Consider the following 27,078-nt stretch of genomic DNA (forward strand, 5'->3'; position numbering starts at 1 on the left):
ACACCTGACCTTGAGTGATGCCGAGCAAGAGCACGCCGTTTCATGCCAGAATTTCGTAAAGCCACCACTCCATGACAAACAGCATTGTCAAGTTGACGGACCATCTCCAGAGGAAGCGGCAATAACTTTTGTAGACGTGCAGCAGTTGTTTTCCACTAATACAGAACGCAACAACCCTTGTATACCCGATTGTGAAACTAATCGTCAAATGAACCTGTCCTTACATTTTGTCATGCCACCTGTGATATAATCCTGTTATTGACTTCTTGCTGCGAAAGACAATCAGTGACATGGTTCTTTCAACAAAGACATCACCGAAGCGTAAAAGAAACTCACCAGATTGATATACTGAGTTCAGAAAGTAAACCCAAGTCAAGAAAAAAAAAAATTCCATATTAAATGCCAAGTCTGTATAGATAAATATATATATATATATATATATATTGTTACGGCCCGCGGATAAGGATGTTGGTTTGCCGAGCGGATGGCACCGCGGCCTAACAGTTACCCCGATTAACCCGATCCCCGAACGTTGGCCGGATCGCGCCACAGATATTCAATAGGGAAAAGACTAAGGTGACACGGATGTGAAGAAGAAGAAGACAAAAAGGTTGGAAATACGAATATAATTTATTTCTATTTACACCCAAAAATAACAAAGGAGAAGGAAAGATAATAAAATAATATACAGAAGATTTTAGAGACACCGTGCAACGCTAGCTTATACGAGCTTAATTAACTACCCAGGGACAAAACAAACAGAACAAACTCACGTACACAAGAGGACGGAAAGGCAGGAGGTGGATGGCTGGAGGGAGGAAAGTCCAAGGGGTCCTGCAGCACGATCGGCACGTTTAGCAGCCGCCGTTCCTTCGCGGCCCTGCTCAAAACCGCCGTCCAGGCCCCGAGCGGCTGTTGAGTGTTGTTGCTGCTGTGGCCGCCGCTGCTGCTGCTGCTGTGGACGTCGCGTGCTTTGCCAGGACTACAACAGGCTTTGTGCTTCCCTGGATGATGATCTCCTTAATGTTCTCTATGTTCTTTTGCTCACATGCCAGCCTCGGACTCTGTTCGGAAAAGCACCAGCTCAGGAACAAACATCGGTCCACTTGATCAGCCGTTGCTGTCTACAAAGCTTCCTTGGGTGATCTCAATGTACTCTCGCAGTTGGTTCTCCTCCAGTTGGTTCTCTCTGGATGATCTTTTTACACAACTCAGCAACTACTCCACTCTAAAACGTCCTTGCGCGCGCGCTTTTTATAGCGCCTCCGGCGATCAGGCCGCCGGCCTTCAGGACACGCCCATCGGTGTCCTCACCTCGGCCCTGGTTGGTCGCGCGACCCTCTGGCTCCGCCCTTGATGACGACGGGCGGGCACGCCTTTCTTCCCCGACCCGAGCACATGTTCAATGGTGGTTTTGGAGGGGATGTAATTTACAATCGAGGCTTGGCAATGATGAAAGGGGAAATGTGAAAGGAAGTGGAGATTTTGGGGATGGGAATGAAAAATGAAGGGAATCTATCTATTTCACTTGGTGCAATGGAGTGTCATCTTAATGGAAGACAAGGCCTTACCCTAATACACATAATAAGATATAACTATCAACCAGGGGGAAATCTATGATTGGCTGACGTGTATGCTTTATGGAATTAACTACGGGAACGCCCTTTGACCTTTACACAACACTGGAGGCAGGAGGGTCCAGACTAAAGCAATAATTCACACAATTTACGATACAATACAACACAATAAAAAAAAACACAATCCTCATATCCGCAACAATATATATATATATATATATATATATATATATATATATATATATATATATATATATATATATATATATATATATATATATCTATATCTATATATCTATATATATCTATATATCTATATATATATATATATATATATATATATATATATATATATATATATATAAAACACAGTTTGTGTGTGTGTGTGTGTGTGTGTGTGTGTGTGTAATGTTACCGATAGACTCCTAAACGGAGAGGCTTACGTGCTTGATATTTGACATAGACATGGCCATTGAGCGTGGGACGAACATGGCCAAACTCAAAATATTTGACGATCCATATTTTTTATTCATATTTACCTCAGCGCATTTCAGCGCACGGATTCAACGGAATCAGAGCAGGTGGGCGCTGATTCGCTCAGAGCGATCACGTGATGACGCTATGAACGCTATGACGCTATGAACGATATGACGCTATGAACGATATGACGCTATGAAAAAAAAAATCGCTATGACGCTATGACGCTATGAACGATATGACGCTATGAACGATATGACACTATGACGCTATGAAAAAAAAAATCGCTATGACGCTATGACCGCTATGACGCTATGAAAAAAAAAATCGCTATGACGCTATGAAACGCTATGAACGGTATGACGCTATGAAAAAAAAATCGCTATGACGCTATGAAACGCTATGACGCTATGAACGCTATGACGCTATGAAAAAAAAAATCGCTCGCTTTGCCAAGGGGCTCGCTCCCCCCCCCCTCGCTCCCCCCCTCCCCGTTCCCCTCCCCTCCCCCTCCCCTCCCCCACCCGGCAATGCCGGGTACTTCTGCTAGTATATATATAATATATATATTCCATGTTTGAATGTAATGTCGTCATAAAGTCTTGGGTAAGTGGGATTAGGACTTGTCGTATAGCCAGTGCATTGCGACATGCACAGCCAGATACAATTGGCCTACCTGGGTTGTTTACCTTGAGTCTTTTCGGAAGAAAATAAAGATAAGGACAACGAGGATTTTTAGGAGTCAAGTGAGATTTGATGGCTTCATCTGCCTGAATGAAATCTACTGCCATTTTAACCTCTGAGATGTGGAAGGGTGGTGACGGATGGGAGCTCTTTGTAGGTATCACTATGTAGTTGGAGATTACCTTCTGCAATTTAATCGGAAGTCGACATAATGACAACGGTAGAACCTTTATGTGCTTGCTTTATTACTAAGACATTATTATGTTGAAGATTGTGGAGTGCTCATTGTTCTGCCTTCATAAGATTGTCCTTATGTCTTGAATAATTATATTTTTTGCACAGCATGTTCAATTTCATTGCTCACTTGTTCCATACAGACGTGCAAAAAGGGATTGTCAACACGTGGTGTCCAGGTGCTTTTTGGTTTCGGTAAGGTAAGTTGTGGTGTATTTGTATCGGTGTATGTGATTGATTGTATGTTTGTCTGTTGTGGGGCTGATGGTGCTGGATGTACTTTAGCAAAGTATACTTTTAATGTAATTTGCCTACAGAAATCTTTTTAACCTTCTTTCAATTGTAATTGGTCTATTTGTGGATTGATTGGGCAAAATTTTGGACCCTTGGACTGTAATTAAATTACCTGTAAAAATTAACCTTTCATTTTAGACCCAAGGCTGTCCTTGCCTAAATGTGAGGTGAACAAACTGCTTCCTGCTTGTGAATAATTGCAATGTGTTGTAAAGCAGGGAACACTTTGGATTTTGATTAAGAAAAAAAGGAGTTTGTATATCACGAATCCAAACATGTCAGACAACACAAAATTCCATACGTTACAAGAAAAAAGTATTTATGGTGGAGTATCAAGGTATTTCTCGACATGCTAGGATGTATAAAATAATGACGTACCAGACTTGGGTGTTAATCCATCACCCTGAAGTTGGAGGTTGCAGACATCACTGAACCCGATTCCACAGAAACTAGGAACGTTTTCCAGCTGCACATTTTGGAATCCATCAAATTTTTTACAAAAACTGGAAAGTTCCCGAATAACATTCTCCAAGTTTACGAACAGACCTCCCAACAGAGGAGATCCTGCAAACTGGACAATTTGTGGCTTCAAGAAAGAATTCATAAATTTACAGAAGTCAGCATACATTGCAAATTGAAATTTCTCTTTGGCGAGAGAGAGGAGCTCGGTTCGCAATGCATCTGACTCTGTACAAACTCGAATAACCTTCTGATGCTCAATTCCAAGCTTATCGATCACTGCTTGGGCTGTTTCTGCTCTCAGACCTTGTGATTGAAGCCATTCCAAGAATCTCTCCATTTCACCCATGACCTGCCAGGGAGACAATATTCATGTTAATCAAGGAAAGGTTACATCAAAAATTTTGGCACCCCTTGCACTTTTTTCAAATAACTCACAATTTTCTCGAAAAATAGGTTGAAATTGACGAAAGTCTTCGGTCTCCAGATTTATTTATTTCACTGTTAATATTACAGAACCTTTGTTTTTGATTCCGAACTTAATATATCCTTTCAAAACAGAAAATAAAAAGAAATGGCATTGACAAAATTATTGACACCCTCGACTTAATATTTGGTAGCATAGCCTTTGGACAAAATAACTGCAGTCAAGCGCTTCCTATAGCCATGAATGAGCTTCCTACACCTCTCAACTGGCAGTTTGTCCCACTCTTCTTGTGCAAACTGCTCCTGTTCTCCCAGATTTGAAGGGTGCCTTCTCCCAACTGCTGCTTTCAGATCTCCCCATAGGTGTTCAATGGGATTTAGATCTGGACTCATTCCTGGTCACTTCAGAACAGTCCAGCATTTTGTCTTGAACCATTCCTGGGTGCTTTTTGAAGTGTGTTTGGGGTCATTGTCCTGCTCCAAGACCCATGACCTTCGATGGAGACCCAGCTTTCTGACACTGGGTTGAACATTGCATTCCAAAATGCCTTGGTAATCTCCTGTTATCATGATGCAAGCACATATTCAAGGCACCCAGTGCCAGAGGCAGCACAGCAACCCTAAAACATCACTAAACTTCCTCCATGTTTGACTGTGAGGAAGGTGTTCTTTTCTTTGAAGGCTTCATTTTGTTTTCTGTAAACATTGAGATGATGTGCTTTACCAAAAATCTCTAATTTGGTCTCATCTGTCCACAGGACATTCTCCCAGAAGGATTTTGGCTTGTTAATGTGTGTTGAGGCAAACTCCAGTCGGGCTTTCCTATGTCTCTCTCTCAGCAGTGGGGTCCTCCTGGGCCTCCTGCCATAGAACCCCCTCTCATTGAGTGGGCGACGGATGGTGCGAGTTGAAACTGTTGTACCTTGTGTCTGAAGGTCAGCTTGAATCTGTTTGGCAGTTGATCAAGGTGCTTTCTCCACCATTCGAACAATCCTCCGCTGCAATCTTCAATCAAGTGTTTTCTTGCGGCCAGGTCCAGTGAGGTTGGTTGCAGTGCCATGGGCCTTAAACTTCCTGATAACATTGCGTATGGTGGACACAGGAACATCAACGTCTCTGGAGATGGACTTGTAGCCTTGAGATTGTCCATGCTAGGCTACAATCTTGTGTCTGACCTACTCAGACAATTCTCTGGTTTTTATCTTCTAACAGGTGCCAATAATGTTGTCCAGGCCATTTTAGGATTTCTGTGTGGAATAAGTTAAGATTTAGTAATTTTTTCAGCTTTTTTGTGTTGTTCCACTGCAAACCAAAGAAATACATGTGTGGATACAAAAATATTTTTTAAATTTCACAATATTCTGGAAGAAATGGTGCATGATTTGAAAAGAGTGCAAGGGTGCCAATATTTTGGCCATGACAGTGCATGTTATTTTCTTTACTCTGTTTTCCTTATTTTACCCAATCAATGTGGCGTTTTGCATCTAGTTTGTTCTTCATGTGGGGGCTGGCAGTATGGCCTTGATGTAGGCACATTCACTTCTGAGCTGTCTCGTATGGGTTTAAATCTCGGTGCGGCTATAAACTCACCTTGCCCTATCTGTGAAACACAAGAATTGTGTTTCACAGATAGGGCAAGGCGAGTGTGCCGTCCTTCGGATGAACTTGAAACTGGGCATCCCCTCTGACAGCAATAGATGGTGGGTATTAAAGATTCATGTTAATTGAAGAGTAAGTGAGCTATCGCTGGCACATTGGCCAAATTCCAAATTTCTTCTCTGACCTAAAGAGGGGCATTACATCAGCAGCACAGCCACACTCGGGGCAATGATGCAAACAGCGGCCACTGCAAAAAAAATATGAAAGAACCCCCTCTCACCCTGCCCCTCCACCATCTCCACCACTCCTCCTAGTCCTCATCGTCTTCATCCTCAGCCTCCCCCTACCCATTCACCTCTCTCACTTGCTCCCTCATTATTGTGTTTCATTGATAAGCATATAATCAATGTCCAGAGCCAAAAATTGACAGAGGATAAAATTTCAATTCATCGCCAGCAACGCCATGGTTGGACCAAACGAGGACAAAACGACAAAACAAGGGCAAAACAAGCTGCAAAGCTATGGCTGAACAAAACAAGGACAAAACAAGCAACAAAGCCATGGCTGAACAAAACCAGGGCAAAACAAGCAGCAAAGGCATGGCTGGACAAAACAAACAGCAAAGCCATAGCTGGACAAAACAAGCACAACAAGAAAAAGAGCAATCAGATTGCAAACCTTCGCCAGGATGTATTTTCAGTGGTTTGTAAAGGCTTTTGTGTTGAAACAAATATGGCGGCCGAACCACGTGACCGATGACGTCATCATTTTTTTTTTCTAAACTAATTTATTCCTAGATTATGCTCAATAAATTTCATCTTGATTGGATGAAGTTTTGTACTTGTCGAATTATGATGTCATAATGGAGGCACCTATGACATCATTGACATTTTATTCCCCATGGAGAGTTCTTTACAATGAGCCATGTCTCAATTTTTTCTATTCAGCGCTTTCGGAGATATAGAGGTGCAAAGTTTTTCGGTTTTTCCAAGATGGCGGCCGAACCATGTGACCGATGACGTCATCATTATTATTTTTTCTCCACCAGTTTATGCCGACATGGTGCTCAAGAAATTTCATCTTCATAGGATGAAGTTTTGTACTTGTCAAATTATGACGTCATAATGGAGGCACCTATGACATCATCATTGACATCTTTTATTCCCCATGGAGAGTTCTTCACAATGAGCCATGTCTCAATTTTTTTTCTATTCAGCGCTTTCCAAGATATAGAGGTGCAAATTTTTTCGATTTTTTTCCAAGATGGCCACCGAACCACGTGACCCAAGACGTCATAATTATCATTAAAAAATTATACAGGTGGAGTTTATGGTGAAAATTTCCTGTCAATCAGACCAACGGTTGCAGAGAAAATCATTTATTCTGTGCGGACAAACAAACAGACAAACAAACGGACTCAAATGCAATACGCCAATACCCTCTCCTCTGGCGAGGGTAAAAAAGGGCAAAACAAGCGGCAAAGTCATGGCTGGACAAAACAAGGAGAAAACAAGAAATATGTCGTGCATTGCACGATACTTGCGAAATCCCTAAAATAAGTTGTTGGCCTATGATGACCTCAAGAATACTTAGTGGTTGAATTTAGTGACCAGATATGCAAATCCTCTTCAGATTTTAAGTTAATCGGATGAAAATTGAGGATTTAAAAAATGTGGCCTATGTTGACCTTTTGTCTTGTGTTGACCTCAAAAATACTTGGTGGTTGTGCAGTGTCCAGACATGCAAATCCTCTTAAAAGTTGAAGTCAAACAGATGAAATTGAGGATTTTAGAAATCTGGCCTACAATGACCTCAAAAAGACTTGGTGGTTGAATTCAGTGACCAGATATGCAAGTTCTCTTCAAATTTCAAGTTAATTGGATAAAAATTGAGGATTTTAGAAATTTGGCACATGTTGGCCTATGGTGACCTCAAAATACTTGGTGGTTGAATTAATTGATCAGATTTGCAAATCCTCTTCAAATTTCAAGTCAATCGGATGAAAATTGAGGATTTTATAAATTGAACAAAGATCGTGACCTTTGGCCTATGTTGACCTTTTGACCCCAAAAACAACAGGCTCCTTGCTAAAGACCAACTCTACCATTTGGTGAAGTTTCGTGAAAATCGGTTGAAAATTGTGACCTGTAGGCGACTGACATACAGACAGACAGAATAACGCACAAGACCAACCAATATACTTGAAAAATCTTCGACTTCCGCAAGTAACAAGCAGCAAAGCCATGGCAGGACAAAACCAGTGCAAAACAAGGACAAAACTAGCAGCGAAGGCTTCTTGCTTAAGCTAGCATGTGACCTCAAAATAAAGGGGCACCAATTTGATTCGCACACCTGCATGAAGAAGTAAATGTATTTTATTTGCCGGATGTAGGGTGCCCCTTCAGATGAACTTTTCTAGAGCATTACCTGGTTCCACCTAAGAACACAAGGGTAGTACAGCATGCACACAAGATTTATTTTTTTTGAATGTCCCTTCTTTTCTATAGTTTGCCACATGGCACATCCCATATAAAGGGGCCTTTTCTTTGCCCCTCGCATTTTTCACAAGATGCATTTTAAATACGAACAAAATGCATTTGCTCATTGTCCAAGACTTTATTCAAGGTGATATTAAAAAAAAAAAAAAAAAAAAAAAAAAAACGTTTAGAGGCCATTTTTCCCCGCAAAGCGGGGGTTGGCCTTTTCGGGGACCGTGGTAGTTGTTGTTTTTTTGGTCCCCTTTTTGAAGCAATGTTTTACGGCCGGATGCCCTTCCTGACGCCAACCCTTTTTGCCGCCTTTAACGACAAACAGGGAATTACCAGTGAACTGGTACTCAACTGCTCATTGTCCAAGACTTTATTCAAGGTGATATAAAAGACTTGAAAAAGGAAGGGGAAAAAAATATTCACCCCAGACAGGATTCGAACCCACAATCCCCAGCTTGGGAATCTGCTGCTTTATCCATTACGCCATTGAGCCAGCATGTGAGAATTTTTTAATTAAATGTTTTAAAGGGGCATGAATGAATGAATGAATGATCGTTTTAAGGCCATTTTTCCCCTCTAGAGCAGGGGTTAGCCTTGCAGGCCCCATGACAATCATGGTTCCCTGTTTGAGGCAATGTTTTTATGGCCAGATGCCCTTCCTGACGCCAACCCTTGTTCGCCTCTTACAATGCGCAGGGATACGGTGCACCTATTCTAAGCAGGGGTACACACCGGGATCATTCATCCCAGCAAGCTGGTACTCAATTTGCCGACCTCGGAAGGATGACAGGCTGAGTCAACCCGCCTGGCGTTAATTCAGCGATCAACCGGGATTCGAACCCAGGATCCTAGGATCCCAAGCCGGCACCCTAACCGCTAAGCCAACACCAGGCTTTATGCTTTATGCCACCAAGGCTTTATGCCACCAGGCTTTATGCCACCAAGGGGCATAAAGTGTGTATATGTATATATGTATATTTACATATACAGTGGAACCTCGACTTACGAGTGCCCCAACTTACGAGTTTTTCGAGATACGAGCCGTCACTCTGGCAGTTTATTGCTTTGAGATGCGAGCCGAGATCCGAGTTACGAGCTTTCGCCACCCGGTCACGTGGTTATCTTGCCGTGCACGTACAGTATCTCTGTCGTAGTATAGCGCTGCATTTTAGTTTTCGCATTTCGGTTATTTTGAGTTTACGCCGCCAGGTGGGCTCCGGTCACGTGGTTATCTTGCCGTGCACGTACAGTATCTCTGTCGTAGTATAGCGCTGCATTTTAGTTTTCGCATTTCGGTTATTTTGAGTTTACGCCGCCAGGTGGGCTCCGGTCACGTGGTTATCTTGACGTGCACGTACAGTATCTCTGTCGTATAGCGCTAATGATATATAACGCCGCCGATAATGATATGATAATTTATGATAATCTATGCAGCACGACGTGGTCCTCACGTCACACAAGGCGCCTTTGCCGGCGCAAAACGGCTCTCTCAGGGTCAAACTCGGTATCGTTTTGAGCGCACGGTTCAGACCTTCAAGAAAAAGTTTATTTTGTAAAAATCGAGCCACGCGTTCAAAAGATATGACCGGTTTTGTTCGCCGGCACGTCGGCGCTCGAATCGAATCGAGTTAAAACGAACACTGCCGTTGTCGGGTCCGTCTGAGACAACCACCGGGCCTAGAACGCTGGGACCGGTCTCGTTGGATAGGCCTGGATCAGATCTCGAAACGCTGGAAGCTGCACCTCTCTGTGATAATCTTGTGGACCATGACAAGAGATCGTGCGACACGTGGTTATCATGCCGTGCAAGTACAGTATCTCTGCCGTCAACTTGTTCAGAGTGCCGGCGATAACTCGCCTTCTCTTTGTGGAAAACACGGTGAGATCCTTAACATCCAACAACTAATGGGACGCAAACGGGGCGCCCAGTTTAGCGGTACACACATTGATGAATCACCCTGCCTGTGATTCACCCATGACAGGTTATAGCTGGGTCGGGATTCAAACCCAGGCTGGACAGTTTAGACTTTAGAGTCAAGTGTGCGTACCTCCAGTCCAGGCCATCCTGCCAACTTGTATGCTGCATACAGGTGAAATATAAAGCGCGAGATATTTTTATATATACTGTATATTAAAAAAAAAATTGGTGTGGTTTTTGGCGGGCTGGAACGGATTAATAGCATTTCAATGCATTTCAATGGGGAAATTTGATTTGAGATACGAGCAATTTGAGTTACGAGCTCGGTCACGGAACGAATTAAACTCGTAAGTCAAGGTTCCACTGTACAATATACCAGTAGAAGCCGAGAAATAAATTTTCAATCCTCATGTTAAAGTTGCATACAGAGAAAACGTTGAAAAAAAGGAAGGGGAGCCCTCCTCCCTTGATTTCCATACAATAAGAGATTTAAGAATAATTACGTTATAAATACGAACAAAATGCATTTACTCATTGTACAAGATGTTTATTTGCTCATTTTTCAAGAAGGTATAAAAGACTTGAAAAAGTAAGGGGAAACAATATTCAACCCAGACAGGATTTGAACCCACAATCCCCAGCTTAAGAGTCTGATGCTTTATCCATTAGGCGTAATAATATTTTGAAGAGTAATAAAGTGTGTATATATTTTTATATATTTATTTATGTATATATTTGTACATATTTAATTTGAAAGCAAAAACTGTAGCACTTAGGTGGAATTTGTTTCGAAAGTCATTAACTCGACCTATTGGCCGACGTTTTTTCCAAGTTTCAGCTAGTTTCAATGTATAGTCCTTGAGATATGAGCGCCAACACATTATAGGTGGACGGACGGACAGACACCAATGTGATTTCGAGGGTTTTCTAAATATAACTAAAGAATGCATAAACGGACATTGCTGAAATTTGGAACATATTACCTCAACGTGCAAAGCATTTACTTCTGAAATTTGCAGCCAATTTGGTCCAGTAGAAGCCGAGAAACGTATTTTCAGTCCCCATGTAAAAGCTGCATACAGAAAAACTATCCCATATAAAGGAAGGGGCGCTTTGCACCTCCCTTGGATTTGTTCAACTTTTGAATACCTTATGAGGGGGTAGCGGGTGCAGGCAGTGGTGCGAGGGTTGTGAGGACAGGCAGCGGTGAAGGTGTAGGGGGTGCATGCGGTGGTGAAGGTGTAGGGGGTGCATGCGGTGGTGAAGGGCAGCGAGTGCATTAAGTGGTGATGGGGTAGTGAGGGCATTCAGTGGTGTTGGGGGGTAGTGAGGGTAGGCAGTGGTGAAGGGTAGCGAGGATCTTGTCAAGGGATAGTGTGTGGTTAATGTTGTGTATTCTTCACACCAAAACCGTCTCGTCCACCCACTCCCCACCCTCCCTGAACCCCCACCCCAAAAAGTTTTCTTTTTTTTTTTAACACCCTGGTGTTATCCCTGTACATTCCCCATTTCTCATCCCCACCCTCAGTTTTTGTCCCCCGTCGCACCGCGGAGCGAAAGGGGGACTATGGTTTTACCCTCCATCCGTGTGTGCGTCTGTGCATGCTTCCATGCGTGCGTACGTGCACTGCAATATCTTTATAAAAGTAAGCGAAGGACCGAATTCTAATTTGGTGTGTGGGTGCAACAAGGCATATGGAAGAACCCGTTTGAAAATTAGGTCGCCACGTCAAAATCCAAGATGGCTGTCACCATATCTAAACCTTGTGAGTGCGATATCTTGAAAAGTAAATGTCTGAACCTTGTGAGCGGAATATCTTGAAAAATAAATGAACTATACTAACTTCTAATCGGGTGTGTGGGTGTATCGAGGCATAAGGAAGAACGCTATTGAAAATTGGGTCGCCAAGTCAAAATCCAAGATGGCCGCCACCGTATATATGTCTGAACCTTGTGAGCGAAATATCTTGAAAAATAAACGAACTAACTTCTAATCTGGTGTGTGGGTGTATCTACGCATAAGGAAGAACGCTATGGAAAATTGGGTCGCCACGTCAAAATCCAAGATGGCCACCTTGCGTCTTCCTCTTTGTCAACTCGCATCACTTCACCGATGGGGGACCAAGGCGTAACGCTTGTTGAGTTTTGTGGGGCCACGAACATGGCGCCCAAATTTGAGCCGACCTCTATGCATATGGTACTTGGTCTATGAATTCTGGTCCCTTGCCATGGTGAAGCACGGCAGGGACAGTGTAGCGGCTACCGCTGGGTTTTCACAATCGCCTTGCACCTATCAAGGACGCGGAGCGATCACCATGCCGGGCTCGTCCAGGACGCCCGGGCAGGCTCGCCCTCAACTTGCCAGGCCGCAGCCAGGACGCTCGACCACGCCCCCTCTCGCCTTTCCTGGCCAAACGCTCCGGGATAATGTGTGTATATATATTGCTGCCCGATAAACGGGCTTTTCAGAGTACCTGAGTGTTTTGTTTGAATAAAGCAACTCGGACGAATTCCAGCTTTTTGTCGCGTCCATTCTTCCGATCGACGTGGGAGCCCGAGCTCCTTCATTGGTGACCTACCGCCATGGACACGGCAGTGGCCCTTAAACTGCCTACCTTCTGGGAGGCTCACGCGGCGGTTTGGTTCGCACAGGCGGACTCCCTGTTCGCCCTGCAAGGCATCACGGCCGACGACACCGGCTTCCACCATGTGGTAGCAGCGCTCGGTTCAGCCACCGCGGCCCGCGCCCTGAGCCTCCTCGAGAGCCCGCCAGCCGCTGACAAATACGGCGCGATTAAAAAGCTCCTCCTCGACGCTTTCGCCCTCCCATCGGCGGAACGCGCACGGCGCCTGCTCGAGCTCGGCGACACGCGCCCTTCCGAGCGAATGGACTACATGCTTTCGCTGCTCGGCGAGCACTCTCCGGCATTCCTGTTCCGGGAGCTGTTCCTCCGTCAGCTGCCTAGCCCGGTACGCCTCGCCCTGGCAAGCACGACGATCACGGATCCCCGTGCCCTTGCCAGGGAAGCCGACAAGATCTCCGCCGCAGGCCAGCGCATCGCAGCAGCGACCTGGGGCCCACCGCCGTCCGACGCAACACCCATGGCGCCCGAGCACCCGGCACGGCCGACGACCGAACTGCCGACGCAATTGGCGGCCGCTACACCGAGCCGACCACCTCCAGCACGACGACCGGGGCCTCCACCTGACCAAGCATGGTGTTACTATCATGCCAGGTTCGGACAGAAGGCCCGGACATGCCGACCCCCATGCACCTTCGGCAGGCCGGGAAACGGCCGGGCCGGCGTTCATTACCAGCCATGAGCGCCGGCCACATGGGCAACTTACTGTTCATCACGGATAAAGCGTCCGGACGGCGCTTCCTGTGCGACACTGGCGCCCAACTGAGCGTCATACCCGCCTCTGACCAGGACAGGCAGTCCGCGGTTTGCGGCCCCTCCTTGGTTGCGGCCAACGGATCGGCCATCCGCACCTTCGGCCCGCGCAACGTCACCCTCTGCTTCGGCGGCCAACGCTTTGCTTGGACGTTTGTAACCGCAAACGTGCCCATGGCTCTGCTAGGCGCCGACTTCCTCTGCGCACACGGACTGCTGGTGGACGTCCAACGGCGTCGTTTAATCAACGCCGAAACCTTCAGCTCCCTGGTATGCACATTGAGCAGCTCCGCGCCGAACGAGCTGGCATGCGCCCTCCCGGCGGCAAACGAGTTTGCTCGCCTGCTCACGGAGTTCCCGGCCCTCACGCGGCCGACGTTTTCGGCCGTCGCAGTACGGCATGGGATCGAGCACCACATACCAACCACGGGCCCGCCGGTCTACGCCAGAGCCCGCCGCCTCGACCCAGCCAAGCTCGCCGTGGCCAAAGCCGAGTTCGACGCTTTAGAACACCTCGGCATCGTGCGGTGCTCCGATAGCGCGTGGGCTTCGCCACTACACATCGTCCCAAAGCCAGGGGGCGGCTGGCGACTACCGCCGCCTTAACGACGCTACCACCCCCGACAGGTATCCGATCCCGCACATCCAAGACTTCTCCGCCCGTCTGGCGGGACGGGTCATTCTTTCGAAAATTGATCTCATACGGGGATATCACCAGGTACCTGTCAGGGCGGCCGACGTCCCTAAAACGGCAGTCATCACGCCGTTCGGCTTATTCGAATTCTTACGGATGCCGTTTGGTCTCAAGAACGCGGCTCAGGCGTTCCAGCGCTTGATGGACGGCGTGCTGCGTGACCTGCCGTTCCTTTTCGTTTACCTGGACGACATCCTCGTCGCCAGTACGTCCCGGGCCGAGCACCTCCTCCACCTCCGAACACTGTTCGGGCGCCTCAGCGAGCACGGCCTCATCGTCAACCCGGCCAAATGCCACTTCGGCACGACGGCCGTTGATTTTTTGGGCCACCACATCACCAAGAACGGGGCCGTGCCGCTGCCAACCAAGGTCGAGGCCATCACCACGTTCCCGCGTCCCCGCACCATAAAGGCCCTGCAGGAATTCCTGCGAATGGTGAATTTTTATCACCGCTTCGTGCCCCGCGCTGCTCAACTCATGCGGCAACCTCTACAAAGCCCTCCGGGGCAAGCCGGCCAAGCACGACGTCGCCTGGTCCGCAGCAATGGACGCGGCCTTCCAAAGCTCAAAGCGGGCCCTCGCCGACGCAACACTGCTCGCTCACCCGGTGCTCAACGCTCCCATCTCCCTCACCACGGATGCCTCCGACTACGCGGTGGGCGCCGTACATGAGCAATGGGTGAACGGGGTTTGGCAGCCACTCGCTTTTTTCAGCCAGCAGCTCCGGCCGAACGAGCTCAAATACAGCACGTTTGACCGTGAGCTCCTCGGTCTACACCTGGCCGTCCGCCATTTCCGCCACCTCCTGGAGGGCCGACCTTTCACGGCGTTCGTCGACCACAAGCCGTTGGTTTACGCAATGGCCAAGGTCACGGAGCCGTGGTCGGCCCGCCAACAGCGCCACCTCTCCGCCGTGTCGGAGTTTACCACGGACATCCGGCACGTCGCCCGGCAAAAACAATGCCGTGGCCGACTGTCTTTCCCGGGCCAGCGCGAACGCGGTCCACCTGGGCGTGGACTTCGCGCTTATGGCGGCGGACCAAACCACCGACACCACGGTGCAAGCCCTCCGGGCGGCGGACACGGGCCTCCGCCTGGCCGACATCCCCTTCGCGGACACTGTCCTGCTCTGCGACGTCTCCCAAGGCCAGCCTCGCCCCATCGTGCCCGTCACCTGGCAACGCCGCATCTTCGCCTCCCTCCACGGCCTTTCCCACCCGGGCCGGAAAGCTTCCCAGAAGCTGGTGTCGGCGCGATTCGTCTGGCACGGCCTTCGTCGGGACGTCCGCGATTGGACCAGCACCTGCACAGCCTGCCAACGGGCCAAGGTCCACCGACACACCCAGGCCCCGCTGGCACCTTTCACCCTGCCCGAACGACGTTTCAACCACGTCAACGTGGATCTGGTGGGCCCCCTCCCCCCGTCATGGGGGTTCACACACCTGCTCACCATGGTGGACAGGACCACCAGGTGGCCGGAGGCCGTTCCCCTCGTCTCCACCACCACCGCCGACGTGGCGCAGGCTTTCATCGCCACCTGGGTCGCCCGCTTCGGCGCACATCTCGTCAGACCGCGGACCACAGTTCACCTCCGAGCTGTGGGGCGCGGTCGCCCGCAACCTGGGGGTCAAGCTCCACCGTACTACGGCCTACCACCCCCAAGCAAACGGGTTGTGCGAGCGATTCCACCGCTCCATGAAGGCGCGCTCATGGCCGGCCTTCAAGACGGCGGTTGGGCCGACCGGCTGCCGTGGGTCCTTTTGGGCCTCCGCACGGCCCCCAAGGAGGACCTCCAGGCATCCACCGCCGAGCTTGTCTACGGCCAGGCGCTACGCGTCCCGGGCGAATTCGTGCCCAACGCTACCAGTCCCTGGTCCGCAGCTCACCAGCGCTCGGACCTCCAGGAGGCCGCCCGACGGTTTGCCCCCGTGCCAACATCCCACCACGGTGACCCCCAGTCCTACGTCCCCCCAGCACTTCACACAGCGGAGTATGTTTTTGTGCGTCACGACGCACATCGGGGGCCACTCTGGCCGCCGTACGACGGGCCCTTCCGGGTCCTGCGATGGGACGACAAGTCGTTCGTCATCGACATCGGCGGCAGGTCAGACCGGATTGCGGTGGACCGCCTCAAGCCGGCACACGTGGACGTCGACCAACCACCACGGGTGGCCGTTCCGCCGCGGCGAGGCCACCCCCCGTCCACGGTGCCCCCCACTCGACCGCCCACCACCACACCGGACCCCCCCCCCCCCACGACCCGCCAGGGGTCGCTTCGGCCGGGTCATCAGGACCCCCCTCAAATTGACCCTGCCGGTGCAAGTCGATTCTGGGGGGACGTGTGTAGCGGCTACCGCTGGGTTTTCACAATCGCCTTGCACCTATCAAGGACGCGGAGCGATCACCATGCCGGGCTCGTCCAGGACGCCCGGGCAGGCCCGCGCTCAACTTGCCAGGCCTCGGTCGGGACGCCCGGGCATGCCCCCTCTCGCCTTTCCTGGCCAAACGCTCCGGGATAATGTGTGTATATATATTGCTGCCCGATAAACGGGCTTTTCAGAGTACCTGAGTGTTTTGTTTGAATAAAGCAACTCGGACGAATTCCAGCTTTTTGTCGCGTCCATTCTTCCGATCGACGTGGGAGCCCGAGCTCCTTCAACAGCACCGTATCCTCTGAGTTTTGGAATTCCAGAATCATATATCCCTGTGGATTCCAATATAACTAAGGATGGAATGTTGGTGGAATGTTAATCAGGAATGTCACATTTTAGACCCACAGGATCTTTTTGAGATTTTTGGATTATGAATCAGGTTTTCCACCTCCATTTAGGTTGTGAACGTAAAATATCCACCAGAACAGGTAAAGTAGGTAATTGTACATCGTATACTTATTACACCTCCTCATTTAGAGGTGACAATGGTCATTGGACACACAAGTTGATTTTAAAAAAGTATCTGGATGTTTCGTAGTAAAAAGGAAGAATGAGGTTTAACCATCGTTATGAGAATTTTAGTGATGACGTGATATTAAATAATGTAATGAATACAACAAAAGGAGCGAAAAACACCTCATTAAATGAACAATCAAATACCGGTACCTCAACATACATTTAATAAAAACTCGTTTAACTTACATACATTTAATAAAAACTCGTTTAACTTACCTTCATTGCCGTCATCAACGAACAGAAAATGCTTTTATCTTTAAATAAACGTTTACAGATCTTTCTCAGTGTCAATAATAAAATGAGAATCTTCGAACAAACTTCTTCAGATCCGACCCGACACGTGAACCTTCGTTACAGTGTGAAGTTTACAAGAAGATCACCCGGAAGTTCTTTACGTCCTTCCTCTTCGAGCACATTCTTCTTTTCCTCCTCGACGTAATCACTTTTATTGTTTGTGGTGCATTGGACATAAAGGTTTTGCTTTTCATTTTTTAAATTTGCTTTACGAAGCCGTCACGATCGGAGTTTACTGCTCATTGGCCAATAGGTGTTATATGAACGACTGAAGCCACAGATCGGCCATTTTACCACTCCCATTCACGGTCTATCAGAACAATGACCTTTCATTGAGTTGTCTCCGTGCGCTCACCAAGTGAAAAACAGAGTTCGGCGAACGGGTGCGTCGGAGTCTGCATTTTAAAAATTCATTTTATCGGCAACCGTTGGTCCATTTGTCACGCAAATTGATCAGGGGAGCGCCTCCGCCTGTCAAATATTTTTTTTATTCGCAATTATGACGTCATATGGCACGTGTTACGACCTGGCCCTTGGGTAGAAGGCTCGGGGTACAGCCTCTTGCTCCGGAGGTCCTAATTGACATGCTCGGGAGGTCAATATGTTCCTCGATTGTGAGTCGCTCCGTTTAAGCAATCAGACCAATCCAATCATCAGACCAGATCAGATCAGAATCAGATCAGAATCAGACCAATGGTTATAACCAATCAGATATTTTCATCCGAGTGCTGACGCAACTTTACACCACCACTCATCGATACACAGTATGCAAATGTTGGCAAATCCAGCAATGCAATGCAAGTTCACAATGAATGCAAATCCTTTACTAAGGATAAACCAAAACACAGGATATACAACCAAGCAGCACAAAAACAATAGGAAAATTCCACGGACATGTAGGGGTAAAGAATAAGTAATTAAAGACAGACAGGCGCCAAAACGACATGGAAACGACAAACACACGCCCCAACAGATATCCCTATCTAATCCCAAGTGGAGGGCGGGGGAAGGGGCGGAAGCAAAATAACAAGTACAGATACATTCAAAGTACACCGCCCCCATGCGAAATAATTAAATATCCTCCAGCGCGGTATTGCCTGGCGCCCGGCAACACCGCTGTGCAGCTCATAGAGACTGCATTTGGAGGGAGAGGTGCACAATAATTGATTGATTAATTGCATAATTAAAATCAATGAAAGATTATCATAAAATATTTTCGTAATCAATTGGCTGATAGCATAACTAAACCACGAGTGCCTCATCCGAAGATGTATCTTTTAGAATAATGCCAGTTATGCAAGTGTTTAGAACATAATGCCAGTATTGAAAACCACTTTTCGCACTTGGGTTTGCTTTGAAAACCATTTTTCGCACTAGTGTTGGTGTTGAAAACCACTTTCCGCACTTGTGGTAGTGTTGAAAACCACTTTTCGTACTTGTGGTAGTGTTGAAAACTACATTCCGCACTTGTGTTAGTGTTGAAGAAACACTTTTCGTACTTGTGTTAGTGTTGAAAACAACTTTTCGCACTTGTGTTAGTGTTGAAAAAAACACTTTTCGTACTTGTGTTAGTGTTGAAAACAACTTCCCGCACTTGTGTTAGTGTTGAAAAAACACTTTTCGTACTTGTGTTAGTGTTGAAAACAACTTTTCGCACTTGTGTTAATGTTGAAAACCACTTTCCGCGCTCGTGTTGGTGTTGAAAAACCACTTTCCACACTTGTGGTAGTGTTGAAAACCACTTTCCGCACTTGTGTTAGTGTTGAAAACCACTTTCTGCACTCGTGTTGGTGTTGAAAAACCACTTTTTGCACTTGTGTTAGTGTTGAAAACCACTTTTCGTACTTGTGTTGGTATTGAAAAACAACTTTCCACACTTGCGGTAGTGTTGAAAAACCACTTTTCGTACTTGTGTTAGTGTTGAAAACCACTTTTTGCACTCATGCTAGTGTTGAAAACCACTTTTCGCACTTGTGTTGGTGTTGATAAAACAACTTTCCACACTTGCGGTAGTGTTGAGTAACCACTATTCATACTTGGGTTTGTATTGAAAACCACTTTCCGCACTCGTGTTGGTGTTGAAAAAACACTTTGCACGCTTGTGTTAGTGTTGAAAACTACTTTCCGCACTTGTGTTAGTGTTGAAAACTACTTTTCGTACTTGTGTTAGTGTTGAAAACAACTTCCCGCACTTGTGTTAGTGTTGAATAACCACTTTTCATAGTTGGGTTAGTGTTGAATAACCACTTTTTGTGCTTGAGTTTGTGTTGAAAACCACTTTCCGCACTCGTGTTGGTGTTGAAAAACCATTTTTCGCACTTGTGTTAGTGTTAACCACTTTCCGCACATTTGTTATTTTTGAAAAAACACTTTTCGCGTTCATGCCAGGGTTGAAAACCACTTTCCGCACTTCTGTTATTGTTGAAAAAACACTTTTCGCACTGGTGTTCGTGTTGAATAATCACTTTTCGTTCTTGGGTTTTTATTGAAAACCACTTTCCGCACTCGTGTTGGTGTTGAAAAACCACTTTCTACACTTGTGGTAGTGTTGAAAACCACTTTCCGCACTTGTGTTAGTGTTTAAAACTACTTTCACCACGTGTTAGTGTTGAAAACTACTTTCCGCACTTGTGTTAGTGTTGAAAACCACTTTCCCCACTCGTGTTGGTGTTGAAAAACCACTTTTTGCACTTGTGTTAGTGTTGAAAACCACTTTTCGTACTTGTGTTGGTGTTGAAAAACCACTTTCTACACTTGTGTTAGTGTTGAAAACTACTTTCCGCACTTGTGTTAGTGTTGAAAACCTCTTTCCGCACTCGTGTTTGTGTTGAAAAACCACTTGTTGCACTGGTGTTTGTGTTGAAAACCACTTTTTGCACTTGTGTTGGTGTTGAAAACCACTTTTCGTACTTGGGTTTGTATTGAAAACCACTTTCCGCACTCGTGTTGGTGTTGAAAAAACAGTTTTCGTACTTGTGTTAAGTGTTGAAAACCACTTTCTGCACTCGTGTTGGTGTTGAAAAAAACACTTTGCGCACTTGTGTTAGTGTTGAAAACTACTTTCCGCACTTGTGGTACTGTTGAAAAAACATTTTTCGTACTTGTATTAGTGTTGAAAACCACTTTCCGCACTCGTGGTGGTGTTGAAAACCACTTTCCGCACTTGTGGTAGTGTTGAGAAAACACTTTTCGAACTTGTGTTAGTGTTGAAAACCACTTTCCGCACTCGCGGTGGTGTTGAAAACCACTTTCCGCATTTGTGGTAGTGTTGAGAAAACACTTTTCGTACTTGTATTAGTGTTGAAAACCACTTTCCGCACTCGTGGTGGTGTTGAAAACCACTTTCCGCACTTGTGGTAGTGTTGAAAAAACACTTCGCTCACTTGTGTTAGTGTTGAAAAAACACTTTTCGAACTTGTGTTAGTGTTGAAAACCACTTTCTGAACTCGTGTTGGTGTTGAAAACCACTTTCCGCACTTGTGGTAGTGTTGAGAAACACTTTTCGTACTTGTGTTGTGTTGCAAATCCACTTTTCATGCTTGTGTTAGTGTTGAATAACCACTTTTCGTATGTGGATTTGCATTGAAAACAACATTCCACCCTTGCACTCGTGTTGAAAACCACGTTCTACACTTGTGCTAATGTTGCAAAACCACTTTCCGCACTTGTGCTAGTGTTGAAAACAACTTTTTGCACGTGTGTTAGTGTTGAAAACCACTTTTCGCACTTGTGTTATTGTTGCAAAAACCACTTTCCGCTCCTGTGCTGGCGTTGAAAACCACTTTCCGCACTTGAGCTCGTGTTGCAAAACCACTTTCCACACTTGTGATGGCGTTGAACACCAATTCCCGCACCTGCGCTCGTGTTGAAAACCAGGTTCTACACTTGTGCCAGTGTTGAAAAACCACTTTCCGCACTTGTGCTAGTATTGAAAACAACTTTTCGCTCTTTGGTTAGTGTTGAAAAACCACTTTTTGCACTTGTGTTAGTGTTGAAAACCACTTTTCGTACTTGTGTTGGTGTTGAAAAACCACTTTTCGCACTTGTGTTAGTGTTGCAAAACCACTTTTCACACTTGTGTCATTGTTGCAAAAACCACTTTCCGCACTTGTACTGGTGTTGAAAACCACTTTCCCCACTCGTGTTGGTGTTGAAAAACCACTTTTTGCACTTGTGTTAGTGTTGAAAACCACTTTTCGTACTTGTGTTGGTGTTGAAAAACCACTTTCTACACTTGTGTTAGTGTTGAAAACTACTGTCCGCACTTGTGTTAGTGTTGAAAAACCCTTTTTGCATTTGCGCTCGTGTTGAAAAACACTTCCCACACTTGTGTAAGTGTTGAAAACCACTCTCCGCACTCATGCTAGTGTTGGAAACGACTTTCCGCACTTGCGCTAGTGTTGAAATCCACAATTCGCACTTGTCTTAGTGTTGCAAAACCAATTTCCACACTTGTGCTGGCATTGAAAACCACTTTCAGCACTCGTGCTAGTGTTGAAAACCACTTTTTGCACTTGTGTTAGTGTTGCAAAACCACTTTCCGCACTTGTACTGGTGTTGAAAACCACTTTTCGCACTTGTGCTAATGTTGCAAAACCACTTTCTGCACTTGTGCTAGTGTTGAAAACCACTTTTTGCACTTGTGTTAGTGTTGCAAAACCACTTTTCACACTTGTGTCATTGTTGCAAAAACCACTTTCTGCACTCGCACTGGTGTTGAAAACCACTTTTCGCACTTGTGTTGGCATTGAATACCACTTTTTGCACTTGTGTTAGTGTTGCAAAACCACTTTCCACACTTGTGCTGGCGTTGAAAACCACTTTCCGCACTTGAGCTCGTGTTGTAGAACCATTTTCCGCACTTGTGCTGGCATTGAAAACCACGTTTTGCACTTGTGTTACTGTTGCAAAACCACTTTCCACGCTAGTGCTGGCATTGAAAACCACTTTTCGCACTTCTTCTTGTGTTCCGAACCACATTTAGCACTTGTGTGAATGTTGCAAAACCACTTGTCTCACTTGTGTTATTGTTGCAAAACCACTTTATGCACTTGTGCTGGCGATGAAAACCACTTTCCGCACTTGAGCTAGTGTTGAAAAACCACATTCCACAGCTGGCATTGAAAACCACTTTTCCCACGTGTGCTAGTATTGCAAAACAACTTTCCGTACTTGTGCTGGCGTTGAAAACCACTTTCCACATTTGCACTCGTGTTGAAAACCACTTTCCACTCTTGTGTTAGTGTTTCAAACCCACTTTTCGCACTTGTGCTGGCGTTAAAAACCACTCTCCGCACTTGAACTGGTGTTGCAAAACCACTTTCCACACTTGCGCTCATGTTGAAAACCACGTTCTACACTTGTGCTAGTGTTGCAATACCACTTTCCGCACTTGTGCTTGTGTTGAAAACAACTTTCTGCACTCGTGTTGGTGTTGAAAAACCACTTTTTGCACTTGTGTTAGTGTTGAAAACCACTTTTCGTACTTGTGTTGGTGCTGAAAAACAACTTTCCACACTTGTGTTAGTGTTGAAAACTACTTTCCGCACTTGTGTTAGTGTTGAAAACCACTTTCTGCACTCGTGTTTGTGTTGAAAAACCACTTGTTGTACTGGTGTTTGTGTTGAAAACCACTTTTTGCACTTCTGTTGGTGTTGAAAACCAATTTTCGTACTTGTGTTAGTGTTGAAAAACCACTTTTCGCACTTGTGTTACTGTTGAAAAACCACTTTTCGCCCTCGTGTTAGTGTTGAATAACCACTTTTCGTACTTGAGTTTGTATTGAAAACCACTTTCCCCACTCGTGTTGGTGTTGAAAAAACACTTTCCGCGCTCGTGTTGGTGTTGAAAACTACTTTCTGCACTTGTGTTAGTGTTGCAAAACCACTTTTCGTGCTTGTGTTAGTGTTGAATAACCACTTTTCGTATGTGGATTTGCATTGAAAACCACATTCCACACTTGCACTCGTGTTGAAAACCACGTTCTACACTTGTGCTAATGTTGCAAAACCACTTTCCGCACTTGTGCTCGTGTTGAAAACAACTTTTTGCACGTGTGTTAGTGTTGAAAACCACTTTTCGCACTTGTGTTATTGTTGCAAAAACCACTTTCCGCTCTTGTGCTGGCATTGAAAACCACTTTCCCCACTTTAGCTCGTGTTGCAAAACCACTTTCCACACTTGTGATGGCGTTGAACACCAATTTCCGCATCTGCGTTCGTGTTGAAAACCATGTTCTACACTTGTGCCAGTGCTGAAAAACCACTTTCCGCACTTGTGCTGGTGTTGAAAACAACTTTTCGCTGTTTGGTTAGTATTGAAAACAACTTTTTGCACTTGTGCTAGTGTTGCCAAACCAATTTTTGCACTTGTGTTGGTGTTGCAAAACCACTTTCGCTCTCATGTTAGTGTTGAAAAACCCTTTTTGCATTTGTGCTCATGTTGAAAAACACTTCCCACACTTGTGTAAGTGTTGAAAACCACTCTCCGCACTCATGCTAGTGTTGGAAACGACTTTCCGCACTTGCGCTTGTGTTGAAATCCACAATTCGCACTTGTCGTAGTGTTGCAAAACCAATTTCCACACTTGTGCTGGCATTGAAAACCACTTTCCGCACTCGTGCTAGTGTTGAAACCACTTTTTGCACTTGTGTTAGTGTTGCAAAACCACTTTTCACACTTGTGTCATTGTTGCAAAATCCACTTTCCGCACTTGTACTGGTGTTGAAAACCACTTTCCCCACTCGTGTTGGTGTTGAAAAACCACTTTTTGCACTTGTGTTAGTGTTGAAAACCACTTTTCGTACTTCTGTTGGTGTTGAAAAACCACTTTCTACACTTGTGTTAGTGTTGAAAACTACTTGCCGCACTTGTGTTAGTGTTGAAAACCTCTTTCCGCACTCGTGTTTGTGTTGAAAAACCACTTGTTGCACTGGTGTTTGTGTTGAAAACCACTTTTTGCACTTGTGTTGGTGTTGAAAACCACTTTTCGTACTTGGGTTTGTATTGAAAACCACTTTCCGCACTCGTGTTGGTGTTGAAAAAAACACTTTGCGCGCTTGTGTTAGTATTGAAAACTACTTTCCGCACTTGTGGTACTGTTGAAAAAACATTTTTCGTACTTGTATTAGTGTTGAAAACCACTTGCCGCACTCGTGTTGGTGTTGAAAACCACTTTCCGCACTTGTGGTAGTGTTGAGAAAACACTTTTCGTACTTGTGTTGTGTTGCAAATCCACTTTTCATGCTTGTGTTAGTGTTGAATAACCACTTTTCGTATGTGGATTTGCATTGAAAACAACATTCCACACTTGCACTCGTGTTGAAAACCACGTTCTACACTTGTGCTAATGTTGCAAAACCACTTTCCGCACTTGTGCTAGTGTTGAAAACAACTTTTTGCACGTGTGTTAGTGTTGAAAACCACTTTTCGCACTTGTGTTATTGTTGCAAAAACCACTTTCCGCTCCTGTGCTGGCGTTGAAAACCACTTTCCGCACTTGAGCTCGTGTTGCAAAACCACTTTCCACACTTGTCATGGCGTTGAACACCAATTCCCGCACCTGCGCTCGTGTTGAAAACCACGTTCTACACTTGTGCCAGTGTTGAAAAACCACTTTCCGCACTTGTGCTAGTATTGAAAACAACTTTTCGCCCTTTGGTTAGTGTTGAAAACCACTTTTTGCACTTGTGCTAGTGTTGCCAAACCAATTTTTGCACTTGTGTTGGTGTTACAAAACACTTTTCGCTCTCATGTTAGTGTTGAAAAACACTTTCCGCACTTGTGTTAGTGGTTAAAACTACTTTCCACACGTGTTAGTGTTGAAAACTAATTTCCGCACTTGTGTTAGTGTTGAAAATCACTTCCCTCACTCGTGTTGGTGTTGAAAAACCACTTTTTGCACTTGTGTTAGTGTTGAAAACCACTTTTCGTACTTATGTTGGTGTTGAAAAACCACTTTCTACACTTGTGTTAGTGTTGAAAACTACTTTCCGCACTTGTGTTAGTGTTGAAAAACCCTTTTTGCATTTGCGCTCGTGTTGAAAAACACTTCCCACCCTTGTGTAAGTGTTGAAAACCACTCTCCGCACTCATGCTAGTGTTGGAAATGACATTCCGCACTTGCGCTGGTGTTGAAATCCACAATTCGCACTTGTCTTAGTGTTGCAAAACCAATTTCCACACTTGTGCTGGCTTTGAAAACCACTTTCAGCACTCGTGCTAGTGTTGAAAACCACTTTTTGCACTTGTGTTAGTGTTGCAAAACCACTTTCCGCACTTGTACTGGTGTTGAAAACCACTTTTCGCACTTGTGCTAATGTTGCAAAACCACTTTCTGCACTTGTGCTAGTGTTGAAAACCACTTTTTGCACTTGTGTTAGTGTTGCAAAACCACTTTTCACACTTGTGTCATTGTTGCAAAAACCACTTTCTGCACTCGCACTGGTGTTGAAAACCACTTTTCGTACTTGTGCTGGCATTGAATACCACTTTTTGCACTTGTGTTAGTGTTGCAAAACCACTTTCCACACTCGTGATGGCGTTGAAAATCAATTTCCGCACCTGCACTCGTGTTGAAAACCACGTTCTACACTTGTGCCAGTGTTGAAAAACCACGTTCCGCTCCTGTGCTGCTGTTGAAAACAAGTTTATGCTCTACGGTTAGTGTTGAAAACCACTTTTCGCACTTGTGTTAGTGTTGCAAAACCACTTTCCGCACTTGTACTGGTGTTGAAAACCACTTTTCGCACTTGTGCTAATGTTGAAAAACCACTTTCTGCACTTGTCCTAGTGTTGAAAACAACTTTTTGCACGTGTGTTAGTGTTGAAAACCACTTTTCGCACTTGTGTTATTGTTGCAAAAAACACTTTCCGCACTTGTGCTGGCGTTGAACACCACTTTCCGCACTTGAGCTCTTTGTTGCAAAACCACGTTCCACACTTGTGATGGCGTTGAAAATCAATTTCCGCACCTGCACTCGTGTTGAAAACCACGTTCTACACTTGTGCCAGTGTTGAAAAACCACGTTCCGCTCCTGTGCTGCTGTTGAAAACAAGTTTTCGCTCTACGGTTAGTGTTGAAAACCACTTTTCGCACTTGTGCTGGCATTGAATACCACTTTTTGCACTTGTGTTAGTGTTGCAAAACCACTTTCCACACTTGTGCTGGCGTTGAAAACCACTTTCCGCACTTGAGCTCGTGTTGTCGAACCATTTTCCGCAGTTGTGCTGGCATTGAAAACCACTTTTTGCACTTGTGTTACTGTTGCAAAACCACTTTCCACACTAGTGCTGGCATTGAAAACCACTTTTCGCACTTCTTCTTGTGTTCCGAACCACATTTAGCACTTGTGTGAATGTTGCAAAACCACTTGTCTCACTTGTGTTATTGTTGCAAAACCACTTTATGCACTTGTGCTGGCGATGAAAACCACTTTCCGCACTTGAGTTAGTGTTGAAAAACCACATTCCACACTTGTGGTGGCAGTGAAAACCACTTTTCACACGTGTGCTAGTATTGCAAAACAACTTTCTGTACTTGTGCTGGCGTTGAAAACCACTTTTTTGCACTTGTGTTAGTGTTGCAAAAC

At 45.7% G+C, this 27,078-nt stretch overlaps 1 protein-coding gene across 1 annotated transcript in view; it reads right to left on the reverse strand.

The window, feature by feature from the left end:
- LOC137430399 (uncharacterized) overlaps positions 1-17,599 on the reverse strand; it is a 66,690-nt gene extending 49,091 nt beyond the window's left edge. The window contains exons 1-2 of the mRNA XM_068121244.2: positions 17,411-17,599; positions 3,645-4,077 (exon numbers count right to left, since the gene is read on the reverse strand). Of these exons, the coding sequence (XP_067977345.2) occupies positions 3,645-4,077; positions 17,411-17,425 (448 nt within the window). The 5' untranslated portion in view covers positions 17,426-17,599. The remainder of the gene's footprint in view (positions 1-3,644; positions 4,078-17,410) is intronic.
- Positions 17,600-27,078: the final 9,479 nt, after the last annotated feature.

This window comes from Myxine glutinosa, chromosome 6, assembly GCF_964187855.1.
Source record: "Myxine glutinosa chromosome 6, kmMyxGlut1.1, whole genome shotgun sequence".
In the NCBI taxonomy this organism is placed as follows: domain Eukaryota; kingdom Metazoa; phylum Chordata; class Myxini; order Myxiniformes; family Myxinidae; genus Myxine; species Myxine glutinosa.